This window comes from Cricetulus griseus, chromosome 2 (genome assembly GCF_003668045.3).
Source record: "Cricetulus griseus strain 17A/GY chromosome 2, alternate assembly CriGri-PICRH-1.0, whole genome shotgun sequence".
Lineage (NCBI taxonomy): Eukaryota > Metazoa > Chordata > Mammalia > Rodentia > Cricetidae > Cricetulus > Cricetulus griseus.
This window is the reverse complement of record NC_048595.1, coordinates 287,465,766-287,483,747: the sequence shown is the minus strand read 5'-3', so window position 1 is coordinate 287,483,747 and position 17,982 is coordinate 287,465,766. Positions and strand designations below refer to the sequence as shown.

The 17,982-nt window shown below is 45.8% G+C and overlaps 1 protein-coding gene across 2 annotated transcripts in view; it reads right to left on the bottom strand.

The window, feature by feature from the left end:
• Sytl3 (synaptotagmin like 3) overlaps positions 1-17,982 on the bottom strand; it is a 51,584-nt gene that overhangs the window by 8,522 nt on the left and 25,080 nt on the right. For both annotated transcript variants that reach the window (XM_035440436.1, XM_035440437.1), the window contains exons 7-10: positions 15,048-15,172; positions 11,771-11,905; positions 4,424-4,602; positions 822-924 (exon numbers count right to left, since the gene is read on the bottom strand). In XM_035440436.1, the coding sequence (XP_035296327.1) occupies positions 822-924; positions 4,424-4,602; positions 11,771-11,905; positions 15,048-15,172 (542 nt within the window). The remainder of the gene's footprint in view (positions 1-821; positions 925-4,423; positions 4,603-11,770; positions 11,906-15,047; positions 15,173-17,982) is intronic.

Sequence of the window (17,982 nt, the reverse complement as noted above, 5' to 3'; positions counted from 1 at the left end):
TTAGTAATCCAGAAAGTGAAGATTCAAATGATTCCTTTATAATTTGTCTTTTTGTGTGTGTGATGTGTATATGATGGGTGTGTATATGACGTCTTCATGAAGCATGTGTATATGATGGGTGTGTATATGACGTATGTGTGAAGGGCGTGTGTATGTGACGTGTGCATGATGAGCATGTATAGTGGATGTGCATGATGGGTGTGTAAGGTGAATATCTGCATACCAATGTGAGTACATGTGAGTACTGCACTTGCATAGACACCTTTGGAGGTCAAAGGTCGATCTTGTTTGAGACAGGGTCTCTTGTTTCGCCACTGTGTCCACCAGGTGCCCTGCAGTTTCTAAGGACTCCACCGTCTCCACCAGCCATCTTGCTGTAGGACACTGGAGTCTGGTTTCATTGGATTCTTTACCTACTGCCATCTCCCCGGTCCTATAATTTTGTTTCTATACAAATGACTTTTTTCATAAAAAGAAAAGAAATCTGCGGTTTTCATTTATTCTAGTAACGAGGCACTTCTGTGGAGAGTAACACCCAGCAGCTTTGTTCTCAGGACCCTCTCCGCTCTCCATCTACTTGTTAGCTTGAGACGTGCATTCTTAGGAACCATTAATCCAAAGCTATGTCCGAGTCTGTCAGAGTAGGAAGGCCGATGTCTGCCTTCTATCAACTCAGCACTGACTGACAGAGCCCTGAAGAATGTATAGGTATCTGCGCTTACATTTAACTGACCCAAGAGTTTCAAGGAGGCACACTGACCTCTGACCCTAGACCCAGCCTGAGATGGGGGAAGACTCGGGAATGTCTGGACCGCAAGTACCTTCAAGGTTTCCTCGAAAGTCGGGTCCAGAGTGTTCTTTTGGACTTGTGTCTTGCGTTTTCCCTGGGAGGACCTATCAGGCAGAAGGTAGGTCTTGACATACCTAGTGGGCAGAGGTAGAAGAACAAAGGGAGAACTCAACATGGGGTGAAAAAGAGAGTAGAGGGAACTACAATGCAGCATTCATGGTTTCTCTGAGCGGCTGGAGCTTGAGTTGATAGACAAGATTTGCATTCTGACTTGAGTGTGTGTGAGTGTGTGTGCATGCGTGTGCACACAAACATGTGCCTGTACACCTTCACATGGAGGCCAAAGGTTGAAGTTTGACGTCTTCCTTAATTGCCCTCAACCTTATTATTATTATTATTATTATTATTATTATTATTATTATTATTGCTATCATTATTAACAACCTAGCTCCTGGAGCTCCCTGGTTAGTCTAGACTGTCTAGAGTGGTCTGCAAGCCCCAGGGCCCCTCCTGTCTCCACTTCTCTATCACTGGGGTGACAGACATGCAGCACCATGCGCAGCTTGTTGCACAGATCTTGTTGGGATCCAAACTTGGGTCCTCGCACTTGCTAAGCAAGCACATTACTGACCAAGACACCCCCTACAGCACACAATTTGCGCAGCCTCGGCACTGTGTGAGGAACTTTTGATTCTGACCCTTTGGCGGAGGAGGGTCAACCATGTAGTAGGAACTAGCACTTCCCTTCCCTCTGGGTTTGGTACCCACGAGGTCTGTAAAGGCCAAGGGAAGATGGCTGTGAGAAGCACCTCTGGTTGGTTTTGAGAAAAGAATGTGGGCTGATGCTATCAGAGTGGAATGTGACAGCCATTCCACCTGAAGACATCCCATCTTGTCAGAAGTGTGTGTGAAAGTTCATTGGTCAGCCAGCTTAGCCAATCAGCTTTAGGCTCAGCTGTGTGTGTGTGGGGGGGGGGGGGAAGGGTCCTGTCTCAGAGAGAGAGAGAGAGAGAGAGAGAGAGAGAGAGAGAGAGAGAGAGAGAAAGAAAGAGAGAGAGTGCAATTGTGGAATGCACCTACACAAAAAAAGAATTAATTTACCTTTTTTCTAGTTCTTAAAAGGTTTAAGTAATTAATTTTCAGTCTTTCTTCTTTGTATACATAAACATTGCTTTGACTAAATTTTGAAATGTGAAAGTCAGGGGGTGTTTTGGGGCTAGGACTATTCCAAATCCCTGGGGCTATGATGTCATCAGAGAAACGGAAGCCAAGATCAGGCAATACGGGGATCTTTATGGAAAAATTGTAATTGCTATAGAAAGTTGTATTTTGAAGGGCAGGCAGAACTGAGGAGCTACTGAAGGCTTTAGAGTGGAGAAGAGTTTGATTAGCTCATCAATCCACTGCTTTCCCTACCATCACTTGCAAGAGCTAGTAATTGAAACAATTTGGAGAAGGAAAGTCCTTGCTTTAAGCCACACCAGAAAACCAGTTCTCCTACTTCTAATATGAGGTGTACTTAGTGACACGGACACACACACACATACACACATATATATATTCATATATATATATATATATTCACACATATATGAAGAAAGTAGAAACATGTTCATGTATCTATAATTTCAAAGTGTCATGGGAATTCTGTACACACAAAAAGGCAGATTTTTTTAAAAACTATTGTTGCTAGAGAGATTGTTTTTGTTTTTATTTGAAATGGGATCTTGCTACATAGTTCAGACTGCCCCAGAACGCACTATGTGGTCTGGGCTGGCCTCGACTCACCAGGCCTCCTATCTCAGTCTCCCATATACACATCTTGCTTTTGTTTTTAGTTTTCTTTCTGTCTTTTTCCTTGCAGCGCTGGTGATCACAGCAGACCCTTGCATATGTGAAGCACACACTCCACCTGAGTTCCACCCTCAGAGGCAGGCCTTAAAAGGAAAGGCTTTTGGAAAATGTATCACATCAAATTCTCCACGAGAAAAGTCATCACAAACAACCCAGAAAAGAAGCAATAGCTGGAATAAGTGATGCAAAAAAATACATAACAGATGTAGAACTTTCAAACCCTATTTTAAACAGGGATCCAGTCCATTTTAAACAGGGTTTTAAGACCATTTCCCTAGGGCAATGGAGCTTGCTCAGTGGGTTTGCTCAGCATGCACCAGGGATGAGGCCTAATCCTTTGCACCCAGATACAAATTCCCAATGGCTGGGGATGTACTGAAGATGCAATCTCAGTGACAGAGAATAAGTTTTACATGAATGAGGCCCTGCGTCAATCTCCAGCTTCATACACACAGGTACCTGCATACACATGTATATGTGCACACACAACAACAACAATAGTAATAAATTAATAATAAAACCATGAGCCACAGATCTGAACAGAAGGTTCACCACAGGGGAAACCCAAGTGGCTAATGCCTTTATGGGAACCTTTGCTCATCTTGGTTAGTTTATCACCTTTAAATAATAGTGGTATCTCTTTTTATATCACTGGGGAAATTTTTACAAATTACTTTATGAGAGGCTGGAGAGGCGGCTGACTGGCTAAGAATACTTGCCACAGGGTTCAGTCCCCAGCACCCACACAGTGACTGTAATTCTAGTTCTATGGGACCCAACACTCTTTTCTGGTATTTAGAAAGAGAATGGCTCCCATAGGCTCATATGTTTGAATACTTGATTCCCAGTTGGTGGCACTGTTTGGGAAGGATTAGGAGGCATGGCTGTGTTGGAAGAGGTGTGTCACTGGAGTCAGGCTTTGACTTTTCCAAAGACTTGTGCCAATCCCAGTCTCTGCAGGGAGTTTCTCTCTGCCTCTTCCCTCCCTCTCTGCCTTGTGGAGGTGGGTCAATGTGAGCTCTCAGCTGTTCCCTTACTACTCCATCAGTGACTCTAACCCTCTGAAACTGTATGATTCCTTGGTCATAGAGTTTTATCACATCAATAGCAAAGTAATCAAGACACATGGGCATTGCACACACATGGTACACATGCATGCAGGCAAAACATCCATACACAAAAAACAAGATAAATGGATCTTTAAAAAAAAAAAGTTCTTTATGAATTGTGTGAAGGGAGATGTTAACTTTGTTCTTCCAGGACGGAATTAAACTTCTACCACCCTTTATTGAAGGTCCCTTCTCCCTACTGATTGGCTGCAGCTCCTTGACAAACCCTGAATGTTTATGCCTCAAAGTTTCAACTCTTGTGTTGAAACTCCCACTCGATTATTTGGAGGTGGGAACTTTTAGAGGCGGTTAGGCGTGAGGGTGGTCCTCATAAATGGGGATTTGTGCTCTTATAAAGGAGTCCTCAGAGAGCTGTCCTTTCCCTGCTTCTCCCATGGGATGACAGGCACAGATGCCCATCTGAGAACTAGGGAGCTGGCCCTCACCAGAAAGACACCAGCTTTGTCAGTATCTAGGCTTTGCAATATCCATGACTGTGAGGATAAATTTCTGCTGTTTCTTACCCATCCATTATGGCAACTCAAATGGTCTAAAATACCCCAATGCTAAGGTCTATTGAGCCAGACTTTGATCCTCTATTGACGTGTCTTTACCCACAGCTGCCTGATGTCAAACTTAAATTAAAACAAAGCAAGTCCCAGTAACTTACGGATTGCACTTTCTCTTCTTTTCCTCTCCGTAGGTGAGGTTCTTACAAGTCTTGATGTGTATTTCTAAAGAACGGCTTTTAAAGCAATAATGAATGGCAAATTCTATTTCTCCAGTGACATTGGCATTGTCAAAATTACCCATTTCCGTGCAGGTGCTGTTGATGCTAGTTAAGCTTCCCTGAAATCAACGGCAGACATAATCAATTAACTCACATTAACAATTTTGCAGTTCTGCTCTCATGATAAATCATGATTCACATAGAGAATGTACCCTAACTCATGTTAAACTGATAGATGCAGCCCAGTATGCACTTTGCTAACCCAAGTTGCCACTTGGTGACTGCTGAGGCCATAAGGAATCTAAGGACTGTCAGCAGACCTTGCCTCCTATGTCTCTGCCTGGCAATAAAGATTACCCAGCCAAAGTCTTTACCGTGAAGGCTTTGGGAGGAAGTGGACTAGCTCATGTGCCGTTCTGTAAACATAACTCTTGGGCCAGATGGCATCCATGGCTGGACGGTGTGTGTAAAGCAGCAGATGAAAGACTAAGTGGCTAAGGTTAGAATCAGAGAGAAATTGGCTCCAGGACTAATTGCTACTAGTTGGCTGTGTCAAAGTCTAACAGAGAAAAACAGTACCGACCTCAGTGTTATGAAGAGGAACTACACAAAATGACTTATGTGGATTGTGAGAAGATAACAATAAATTATATTTAAATTCTATGGACGTCTAAAATAAAAATGAAATTACCTTCAAATGTTAGAGCACTCTAAGCTTAAATGAATCATGAAGGTTGACATCACTGGATGCCTGTGCCTAAAGATTAAGTCATCTTATCACTATTAAATTTGCTTAAACAACCGACACCATTTGTGAATAGTTTGGGTCAGTGCCGACTTTATAGGGACAGCGAAGCCTAAATAACTTCTGCTTCTAATACCCTCCATACCATAAAACTCCCTGAAAAGAAACCAAGAAAGTCTACAGCAGAAAGCCATAGCTGGCAGAGACAGATAAAGCCCAAACCAACTCACAGGGCCTGGAACCTGCCTTAACTAATGCCAAGAATATAGCCAGCACCGCCACACCCAGGCTCAGAGAAATGTCGTCTGACCAAACCACGTGACAGTCAGAATGGAAAACAACTTTAAACCAGCATACATTCAAAGACACGTGGCATGGGGAGGCAGTGAGAATAAGCGAGGGTTAAAAATGAAGACTGGGGAGGTGTGAGAAGGAAAAAAAGTGAGCTGCCTAGAGAGGCAGGAGGTGGAGGGATGGGAGGAAAGGAAGAGCTAAAGAACTCTAGTCATTACAATGACATTTTTCCTGGGACTGTAGCTCAGTGACAAAGCACTTGCCTACAATGCAGAAGGCCCTGGTTTGATGCCCAGGACTGGGAAACACCTCAAAGGGTCCTTTGCCTAGAACTCGGCCCAGGAGAAGTACTTTGCCCTCCATATGAAATTCCTTGGCGGTGGCTGATAACCCTCCCACCAGCTCCTTGTCTGGGATTCAGTTCTGTTTCTTCTGGAGCCAGAACAGAACTTCAGAGCAAGCTGCAAACTTGAGCAGTAACTCCAGTCATCCAAAAGGTTCTGGCCTGAAAGAGCAACCAAGACCTGATTCCTATCAGAGCAACTGGCACTGTCTGCCTTTGGAAGAAAAGCCAACTGAACTGTCAGGCGTTGGTGGCATACACCTTTAATCCCAGCACTCGGGAGGCAGAGACAGGCATATCTTTGTGAGTTCCAGGCCAGCCTTGTCTACAGAGCAAGAAAAGCAAACTGAGGTCAAAGCAAAAACTGTCCATCCACCAGTGGTCAGGGACCCACTGAAGGTCATGAGGTCATCTACCATCATCTCAAGCTGAGTCCCAGGCCTGTCTATGTCACAAAGGCAGAAAAACTAGGAAAATTACTTTTTTAAAAAAGTTATACACCCAGTTAGCCAAGAACACATGGAAAAGTACTACAGAGTGCCCTGCGGGCTGTGTAGTCTCTAGCACTTTTCCTCAGTTTCCTCGTTTATAAAACGGGAATCTCTTTCATACAGCTGTGTCGGCTCAGTCAGGCTTAGAACCTGGCCTGTGGGTAGTGCCCAGAGTGTAAGTGTCTGCAGGTAACTCCACACCTTCCTGGCCCTTTGCAAGCTGGGTGAACCTCTTCCTTTGTTCTTGTGTCTTTCTTGGCTGTGAATCGTACACAGGATTTAAACAGCACATGTAATACACAAGAGTAGTTTAAAAAAATAACTGGCTGGGCATTGGTGGCGCACGCCTTTAATCCCAGCACTTGGGAGGCAGAGGCAGGCAGATCTCTGAGTTTGAGGCCAGCCTGGTCTCCAGAGCGAGTGCCAGGATAGGCTCCAAAGCTACATAGAGAAACCTTGTCTCGAAAAACAAACAAACAAATAAATAAATAAATAAATAACCATAAAAATAATATCTATCCCCTTCCCATGTTGAGAAAAAGAACACTGGGGCTGGGGTGATTGCTTGGCAAGTAAAGCCACTGCCAGGTGAGCATGAGAACCTGAATTCGTAACCCTGCCACCACATAAAGCCAGACACAGTAACACATCCATAGTCTCAGTGATCCTACAGGCAGAGGCAGGAGAATCCCTGGAAGCCATCCGGCCAGCTAGCCAAGCATAAGCAGTGGAAACAAGAGACCCTGTCTCGAACAAGGTGACTTGGATGATGACGACGACACCTGAGGTTATTCTGGGACACATATGATATGACAAGTGCATGCCTCTGTTCACACACACGAGCACGCGTGTACATGCACACACGCTGTGCGCGCACACACACAATTAAAAACAAACAACAAACATCCCCGGGATCTCAGAAATGCCCTATACTCAGTCTCTGAGTATATGCCCTCCTTCAGTCTCTGCCCTTCCTGTCTGATTATGGGCTGCTTCACAACCCTCTGCTAATCAACATCATTTTTCTTTATGGTTTCATTAGTGATATCAAGTCCCCTCCCAAATATTCTGCCTTATTCTGGTGTTTACACAGTTAAAAGCATTTTATGTGCATATGAACCACAGCTTGTTTTCTGTCTGGTTGCTGCCAAATTTCCAACATTAGAACAATTATAAACATAGCTGCCCTGAACATCCATATATGCACATGTAGGGCAACATTTAGGACACACTTTAGAAATACTTCCCATCTATTAAATTGTTCAGGAGAATCTGCAGTGGCCAGGGGTGTGTTAAGCGTGCGCACAGTCCTGTGGCAGAAGCAGACACCTCAAGGCTTTTGAATATGTACATATATCTCCAGGGGAGGCTATAACAATTTCCATTTACCATTTTTCAGATGCCTGCTGCTCTGAGCCCTTGCCTTGCATTTTTCAGATGTTATTAACATCATCCCAAAATAGTATTTTGCTTAAATTGTGCCCTGATTCCACTACTTGGGAGGCTGAGTGATTGTCTCTGTTTATTCCCCGTCTCTATGTATAAGGGGAGATTTCACCAGCTTTCGTAGCCAGCTCCTTGTTTCTCAAAGTTGTGAATTTCTCTAGGAACAGTAGGCAACATCTTCAGACAAGAAATGATATGGTGGTTATTTGCCTTACGGGACTTTGAATCCTTTAGGCAAATACTGCTTTGGTTTAAAAGAAGACATTACAGTTAAGGACAATCTAATCTCACCATCATAAATCTGAAGGGTACACAGCACAAAGAGAGAGAGAGAGAGAGAGAGAGAGAGAGAGAGAGAGAGAGAGAGAGAGAGAGAGAATGGAGTGCCCTATTGAGTTTAAGCCAAGAGAAACCATTGTAGGAAAAAGGACCCACACCACAATGTCTTCCTCCTTAGTCCTAACTCCTCTTCAAACACCTCAATTTTTTATATGCTGCATATGTATACGTATGAATACATGTTCATGTGAAGGCACACATGTCACAGTGTCTGTGTGAATGTTGGAGGACAACCTTGGGTGTCAGTCTTTACCTTCCACCATATTTACACCAGGCTAACTGGCCTTGAGCTTTGGGGCATTCCCATGTCTGCACCGCCCATCTCACTGTAGGGTGTTGGGATTGTAGACACATGCCACAGCATCTGGCTTTTATAGGGTCCCAGGGATTTGAGCTCCAGACATCATGATCTTAGTTTTACCCTCTGAACCATTTCCCTCTGCCCAATCTTAACTCTTGAAGGTTTTCCAGGCAGGGATCAGCTAGAAAGAGAGAAGAAACAAGGGCGGTGCAAATAAGAAAAACCAGTTCATTCAAGAGCTCAACAAGCCTGTGGGTCATACCTGATATCCTGTAGTCCCTGGGTTAGTTGACCCCAAGTTCTGCAGTCCCTGTAGGACTCTGGTAAACCACCTGACCCCTGACTCTCAGGTGGCTCAATTGTGAGATGGACTAATGGTGGCCACCACATGGTCACAGGAGAATGTGAGAGATGAGAAGCCATCAGCACCGTCTTTCAGAGCACGGTGGCTCTGATTGACCCATTCACCTGATGTTCAGCAAGGGTCGCTTGAGTGTCAGACACTGCTCAGGGGACTTGGGGATTGCATTCTAATGAACAGTTGATGAGAGGCAGATAAATGAAGTGGGTCTCAGGTAGGAGATGCCAAGGACACGATGTGACTGGAGCAGGTGAGTGAAATGGGAACAGACAGACCTCTCTGAAAAGGAGCCTCCAAACAGAAATTCAGAGAAGGAGGGAGTGGCTTGGGAATGTCTGTGTGTCCAAGGGCTCGAGAGGCAGGGAGTGACCATGTGGTTGAGTGGAGGGAACGATGGAAAAGGGAAGCAGCCAAAGACAAAGCAGAGTGGAGGCAGGGTGTACAGTACCGTGTGCACTATCTCAAGTGTTCTTAGAGACATGTTGGTTCTGGAACTGTAAGAAGGTGACTTAGGCCCATGAAGGAGTGTGGAGCCAACACCAGTGAGATGCCAGGAACTGTGCAGACTCAGTCTCTCAAGCTCTCTGAGAAGTGAGTTCAGCCTTGTCCTCCTGGATCAGGGTCCCTTTGAGTCAACATCGGGCTCATGTTGGCTCATTCCCAGAGTCTCCCTGCCCTCAGACCACTGTCACTGCCTTGAGCCCACCACAGGAATCCACATCAGAAAGGAAGGTTCCAGAACCAGCCTTGCCCACCTGATCTTCATGGAGAAGTCCTCTTGCCTTACATCTTTCTAGACTAGTCTCAGACACAAACAGCCCTAGGTGTTGAGCTATCCTCAAATGTGAGCCCTGAAACCTATGATATGGGGAGACTGAGAGTATGTCATGAGAGTGGAGCCTTTGTGAATGGGGTTATATCCTTATGAAACAGGCCAAAGGGAGCTCCCTCACCGCTTCCACCAGGTGAGCACACAGCTTGGAGATGACCACCACGAAGCAGGAAACAGGCCCTGAACAGGTTGAATCTGCCATCATCTTGATCTTGGAAACACATCTTCTAGAATCCTAAGTAAATTTCTATGGTTTTCAACTTACCAAGTCAGTGGTGTTCTGTGATAACAACACAGAACCAATCAAAACTACAGTTAATCAAGGCCTCAGGTTCCCGCCTCAAAATTCTGGGCATCAGAAGCATTAGGTTTGTTTAGCAAATGAGTGGATAGGTGACTACAGATGCAGTCGAGAAACGGAACAGATTTAGAACAGTACGAAGCCATCTCGAAAAGGAAGAATAAAATTGATACACTTACGCCTCCAAACTTAAAACAAAACTACAAACAAGACAAGGTGGTCTTGGCCTAAGCATAGGTCTAGTGACTAGGGAAACAAAGTCCAGAACAGGGACCATGCTCATAAGACTTGATGGGACAAAATGACCAAGGGGACAGCCAGTCTTTTAAAAACAATGGATGCTGTATTGACTAAATAGCCACGTGACATCAGCCTCAACTTGTGCATCCTACCAAACGAGTCAGAGTACAGATGGAAATATGAAAGGGAAGTTCTAGTTAAAGCTTGTAGAAAAACAGGGCACTATCTTCACAGTCCATGAAGATACAAACTACAGGAATACCCAGAAAAGAAATCTTGATAAATGAGACCATCAAACTTTCAAACATTTTCTCTGGATTGGGTGGCACACACTTTTAATCCCAGCACTTGGGAGGCAGAGTCAAGCAGATCTCTGTGACTTCCAGGACTGTGTAGTCTACATAGTGAGTTTCAAGCCAGTCAGGGCTACACACAGAGACCCTGTCTCAAGCAAAACAAAATAAACTTTAAAGCTCTTCCTTGAAGATGGTGGCACACACCTTTAATGCCAGCTCTCAGGAGGCAGAGGCAGGCAGATCTCTGAGTTTGAGGCCAGCCTGGTTTACAGAGTAAGTTCCAGGAAAGACAGAACTACACAGAGAAAACCCATATCAAAACACAAAACACAGCCCTGAAGACGGAGTTTCTTTCCATCATTTATCAAGAAAATGCCCAACAGACTTGCGCATGAGCCAATCTGATGGAGACAGATGGCTCCAGTCTGTGTCAAGTTGACAAAAACCAGCACAATCACCAGTTACTTTCTGAAGGTATAAAATGCTCTCAACAAGATGGTATTTTTAAATAGGTGAACAGGAAATCCAGCTTCAACATATTTTGAGGGTTTCCCTAGCTTTAAATCGACATGAAAACCATATCCACGCTCTACTCTTACACTCCAGTGTTGACCACAAGACAACAATCTATTCCTTTCCTTGTGTCTTAGCTACTTTTTTATTACTATTGCCATGACCAAGGCCACTTGTGGAAGAAAGTTTAGTGGGGGCTTCCAGTTTCAGAGGGTGAGTCCTTGACCATCAATAGTGGGGGGGCATTGTAGCAGGCAGGCAGGCACAGAGTTGGAACAGTAGCTGAGAGTTTACATCTGTTCCACAAGCATGAAGCAGAGAAGGAGCTAACTGGGAATGGCATGCGCTTTTGAAAAAAGCCTGCCACCAGTGATGTATGTCCTCCGACAAGGACAACCCTCCCAATCCTTCCCAAACAGTTCCACCAATTGAGAACCAAGCATTCAAATACATGAGCCTGGGCTGGAGAGATGGCTCAGCAATTAAGAGCTGCTCTTCCACAGGACCTGCGTTCAATTCCCAGCACCCACATGGCCACTCACAGCTGTCTGTAACTCCAGCTCCAGGGGATCCAACACCCTCACACAAGCCTATGGGGCAGTTCTCATCCAATGCACCATGCCAGGCCAGCTGGACAATGTTTGATTGGTTTTTCTTCCCTGGTACTGGGGATCCAACAGTTGTGCTGTGTACACACTATGTCTGTGTCTACTACTGAGCTACATTTCTAGTCCCTGATGCCTTGAGAGCCACACATCTTCTGAGAGTATTAGGACAAGACTCACGTGTCTTAGGCCTCCAGAGAAGACAGAGCTGTGTGTCGGACTGGCTGGGAGAGGGTCTTGCTTCAAAACAGGGCTGGGAGGGTGTTTGGGATCTTCTTGATGGAAGGCTTTCAGAATATCTGGTGAGCTGACTTTCTGGAGAGGGTAAAAACAAGAAATCATAGCCCATATCCCCATGCGGCTGAAGAGGCCAGCAAGTGCAGCCTGTGTCTGTGAAGTGATGTTTCTCACGCACTAACTTCTGGCAGCTGGGTAGGAAGACACACTTGTATTTGGACTGATGCACACCCCACACACCAGCAGGATGCTAAGGCAAAATCACTAGGGACAGCTGTGAGCACTGACACGTGGGCTACTTTGGGTTACAGAAAGTGCTAAAACATTTAAAATCTGGCTTTAATAATGACCATGGCATGCAATCACATGAAATATAGTATTCATATTGATAAACAATTTTACTTCCCAAAAAAGAAAAAAATACATCTTTAAATTATATGTATTCTTGCTGGGAGGTGCTCACACCTTTAATCCTAGGGCTTTGGAGGCAGAGGCGGGCAGATCTCTGAGTTTTCTGTCATCCTGGTCTACAGAGTGAGTTCTAGGACAGCCAGAGCTGTAACACAGAGAAACCCTGTCCTGAAAAACCACAAAAGAGTATGTATTCTTTTATTCTTTTGCTAATAATTAGCATTTCTTCTACAATATTACAGCTGTACTCATCAAAAGCCACTAACCACATGGGGTGGATTCAATTCAAATTAGTTGAAGTAAAACACAGTTTACAAACTGGGTTCCCAGCTGGACCACGCTGAGTGTGTGGCCACAAGAGGACATCCACACGGGTACGGCTATTTATCCACAGCCTCTCCTGTACTACCTTGCTTGGATTCCCTCAACCCTCACAACTCAGACAACCTCTGGGCTGTGACTGCCTGGGAGGCTCTGTCCCATAGATTCATTCAGCAGGGGAGGGGCATGCCAAGGATGCCAAGTGACACCAGCATTCAGAATGCCAGGAGTGAGGTCTAAGGGAACTTGAGATACCCAGCATGGGGCACATCTCACAAGAAAACAACAACAACAACAACAACAACAACAACAAAAACCAGCACCTCTTGTGGCAGGAGCTGGGGGAGGGGCTGGAACACTCTAAGCTTGGCCTTCTCCTTCTGACCACACCGTCCTCTGCCAGCTCTCTACCCCAATGTCCTCATCTTTAATGGGGACAAATCCTACAGAGTGGCTTTAAAGATAAATGCCAACATGGTCTCTCTGCAGAGGATGGTGCCTGGCATGCGGACAGCCTTCAGTCAGTGCCACTATCGGACTAGCTTCATCTGACCTGGAAAGCGATGTACTTTGGGAGTTCCCTTCCTTAACCCTCCTCCTTCAGGCCTTCCCTTGTCCTCACAGGGAAAATGGAAGCAGCCTAGAAATTAACAACATCTAACTTAGGTTCTACTCCTGGCACCATGGTTTCCTAGCTGCTAGATGTGTTGGTTGACCTCTGAGTAAAACTCGGGTTTTTGATCATGGTCTTGTGAGTCTATTCTGTGATTAGGTAGACAACTAAGGTACTATCTGCCCAGAACAAAGCAATTTAAAAGTAGACCTCGTACTGGCTCCCATCTGCCCATGGACCCTGTGCTAGCCCCCATCTGCCCGTGAACCCTGTGTTAGCCCCCATCTGTCTACTTGATGAAGAGGATGGCTCCAGCGAACAGATAATGTTTGCACTTGGGAATTTCAAAGCCTTGCTGAGAACATCTCAAATATTTGAGACACATGTCATTGGAAAACTGTCAGCATCAGCAGACACTTATCACCAGAAGCTCAGCAGAAAGTCACCAAAGACTCCACATCTCATACCCAGTAAGGACTCGGTGATGTTGGAGTCTGTGCATCTCACCCAGTGAGGACTCGGTGATGCTGGAATCTGCATCTTAACTAGAGTCCAGTAGCTCTCCTCCAGCCACAACTCACGACTCAAGAAGTTACTCCATAGTTCGGCCTCCAAACCACGATGGGACCAGTTCAAACACAGCATCCTTAATCAGTTAAGTCTTTATAAATATATAGATTATGGCTATGGTTGATACTTAAGACAGAGCAAGCATATTAAGAAATCCTAATAATTGGCCAGCAGCATTGTACCAAATATAAGTCTCTGTGTGTTATTCTGGCCACCCACATGGTGGGCGGAACTCGGGCAGCTGGCGGAAAGATTTATTGTTACATTGCTTCATAGCTGTAATTTTGCTACTGTTATGAATCACAATGTAAATATTTTGGGGGGATAAAGGTTTGCCTCAGGACCCACAGGTTGAGAACCCTTACTCTAGAGCATGTTCCAGAAGTAAGTTACATTCACCACTGTCACAAAAAGGACAGTCTGGGGACATCTTAGATGGAGCACACAGTCACAGAAGAGGGACATGGTGGGTCCTATAGAGACCAGCAGATCAGACACATTGGACTGCAAACAACAGGTGCTGACACTTGCCTGCCAGGTCACCTGGGCTGAACTGGAACCCCAGTATTTGACTCCAAAGCCAGCATTATCTGGAGTTCAGTGCACCTGTTTTTAGCATAACCCACTAGGTAGAAGGCATTGTGATGGTCTCCGTAAGAGCTCTGCTTTCTCAGTGAACTCTGTTGCTTTAGATTCCGGGGTAGAAGCTGCCCTCCTGCTCCTTCACCATGTGCAGAGTTATGTTTTCACTTTCCAGCAGAGGCCGAGGCAGAGCCTAAACAAAGGTTCTTTGCCTTGAATGGAAGTTGGAAGGCCTCTGCATAAAGAGACTGTAGACCCCAGAAAAATGGCAGGTCAGCCCTGCAGGTAAGACCTGCTTTGAGTGTGGCACTGAAACCAGAGAAAAGCAGCCTTGGGAGAGTGGGATCCGGTTAGAGTCTGCCCCTGATCTGACCAGTTCTCCATAGTGATCTTGAATCATCATCACCATCATCATCATCTTTTTTTTTCAGGGAAGGGGAGTCTCACATTGTCCCTCAGGTTGGTTCTAACTTCTTGATTCAGACAAGCCTCCCACCTCAGCCTCCCACATAACGGGGAATGCAGGCACAAGCTGCATCTGGCTCGGATCTTAAACTCCACCTCCTTTGGTCAGATGTGCCTGAATAAGGATTATATACACTTGGGTTTTCCTGGATGATTAAGGTTTTCTATCAAAAGAACAGTGAATGCAGAGGAAAATAGGCCCGAAAGCCCAGAAAAGATGACATGAAGGTGCAGAGGCCCCCAGGCCTCAGTGCTTACCCTGGAGGTGACATTGACGGCTGTGTCTGACTGGCTCCGCCTCTCTGTGGGGACCACACACTGCCTGGGATCCATCGCCAGAAGGTGCTTCTCAGAAGTCACATCATTCTGGGACTTGGAGAGCTCTAGAAAACAAACACAAGGGGTGATACTTGGGAGCGTGAAACTTTGCCAAGACTTACAGAGCCTAGGGGCCAGAAAGACAAAAAAGATGACTAGGCAAGGGAGGCAGGTCCATGGTAGAGCAAAGGGCACTAGGGGGTGACTGTGTGCCCGAGGCAGAGAAGAAGAAAGGCTAGCCCCTTCAAAGGTCCACAATGGCCATGTGCCTCTGTGGGCAGCCAAAGGGAACTTCTCAATCAGCTTCCCTGTGCTCTGGGCCATCCGTGTGATCAACTACCTACCCAGACACAAGAAGCTAGCTTTTTAGGGGTTCCTGATAGAGACTGTTGACCAACTACTTTCTCCTGTGACTATTGGAAAGGATAAGACTTGAGATGGCCTGATAGCTGTTTTAGTAACCATGCCTGTGAAATTCTGGATTTCTCAGCACAATAGTGTCCAATTGTTTTGGCTTCTGTGGCCTATGTAGGATGAGGAACTGGCTTGGGACACACATTAAAATGACAATGAATAAAGTGGGAGGGAGGGAACCCCATGCAAACAGAAGCTCCAGACTCCCCCTCAGGTCCAGCCCCTCTTCCCAGAGCTCCATACCCCAACTATCCTCATAGCACTCTCTACTTAGAGATGAAACTTGAATTGCCTATGCTATTCTAAAATGTTTTCTTAACATGAACAGATGACATTAATCTTACCTCTGTTTCATCTAACACAATGTTCAGATTGTCAAGGTGGATTGTGAATATTAAAGTTACTTGTGAGACCATCCCCCGACTGTACAACAGTTCTCTGGGATCTAGGGTATGACTCACTCCAGCTGTGCTCCTTGCAGCAGTTCCTTGGGAACTCATGAGCATCATCTGTGTGCTGGTCCACACATGGAGACGTCATTGGGGTGACCCCATGCTTCCATTGCCTGCCACCTGCTGTCTGCACTGTCTGGGGAGAGCCTGGGAGGTCCCCTTTCCTCAACATGGAGATTCCTGACCTGCTTCCCAAGCCCAGGGCACCCAGTTTGCCCATCTTGCTTCCCAGTTGCTCTTCTCAGAGAACCACACCACCCCAGCATTCTCAAGTATACCATCCAGAAGTATCTTGGGGGGCATCAGTTGATGCTAGCAACTGGAAAAGGCAAGCACATGGCAAGATCCTTAATGACAACCATCCTGCAGCAGCCAGGATGTAGAGGGTGCAAAAGGCTCCTATGTCTGGACATCTGCCTGTCATCTGTCTGGTCACACTAGTTTGAGACTGTGCCTTTTTGGTCCATTTGAAGGTCATGGCTTCAAGTAGAGGAGAACCTGAGAAGTTTGGGGTTCTGACAAGTAGCTTTCTACATCAGTGTGACTAGAGGATAGGAGTGTGGGAAGGGGAACAAGGAGGAACAGAAAGAAACACAGATTGCTCCCAAGTAAGAGTCAATTCAACCCACTCTTCATCTGCTACGGGGGCCCATCGTGCAACATTTATGGGTTTTATAAAGGAGTGGAATCTCTTTCTTCTAGGTGTGTTGGACAACATTGGTAGACAAAGGGTGCCATTCTCAAACCCTGTGGTTCCAAACCAAAGTTAGCAACCTAGGCCATTGGTCCTCAGATTGCTCTGGGCCCTTCTCAAGCCCCTCCCTGAGGATTCCAGGCACTAATCCACCTTCCTCCCCACCAAAATTGGGCTTTCCTCTGTACCTGCTTCTGAGGAAAATGGAGCAAGGAGGAACACACCAAGAACAAAATGAAGAAATGGGAATCCACACCAACAAATGCTACATGTCCATTCCCAGGCCCCAGACAGGTGGCTTTGGCTGTCTCTGCCTATGGCTGATGGCAGGCCAAGCATAGAGACTGCAGGTCGCAGCTGACTTCCCTGTTTGAGGACAGGTGCTACCCCCACCCCATCTATGTAGACAAGTCTCAAGTGCCAGGGCAGGGGTGGGGACGGGGCTACATCAGGTGCACCTCTGCATTTAGGGCTACCTGTGTTGAGGGCACATGTGCTGTGACATGGGTATCCTGCCTCTTTAGATTTTGGTGGCTGAGGAATCTCAGTGTTGGGATTAATTCTGAGGCACAGGCTCCATAGAAGCCTTGGGCTGAGGGAGCAAACTAGGATTTCCAGAAAGAAGTCGCCTGTGTTAGAGTTTCTGCAAGGCTGATTGATTAGAATGTCTGTAGAGAGTTGGAATATTGTAGGCTCAAGCTAAATTATCTTGGGCTATAGTTAGTTCCCTTAATAGCCATTCATTGTCTACCTGGGTGTATGATGTAACATCCATCCTTGTGTGACTTTTGGGTAAATCCTTTTGGGATATATGAATAAACTTGGGGCTTCCCTCAACCCAAAGCCCAAGATGTCATCAGGTAACGAGGCCTCTAACAGAAACTTCCCCGTTTTGTCACAACCCGGTTCTTTGATGTTTCCACCACTAAATTTGAAAAGTGTTCTTAATTTATGGCTTTCCTTGTATTATTACCACAGAATTTCCATGAAACTTTTACTGTATTTCACTGTGGGACTTAGGGTAACCAGAGCTGCTCATCTTTGTCTCCAGAACAAACTATGTCTTATTTCCTTTGAAATGAGAGTGGTGTTTTTTGCAGCAATAGAGAATGCACACAAGCCATGTGGACTTGGGGAGGGGTCTGGTTTGTAAGGCTGCCCTGGGACTGGCATCAGCTGTGCAGAGAACAGACCACTGCCACAGCCAAGCTGATGTCTTCAGAGGGGCAGACAGGTCCATCAAAGTCAGCTTCCTCCTCCTAAAAAGAGGCCCAGGACAGCCCACTGCTTAGACCATCAACAATGAGACCATCAC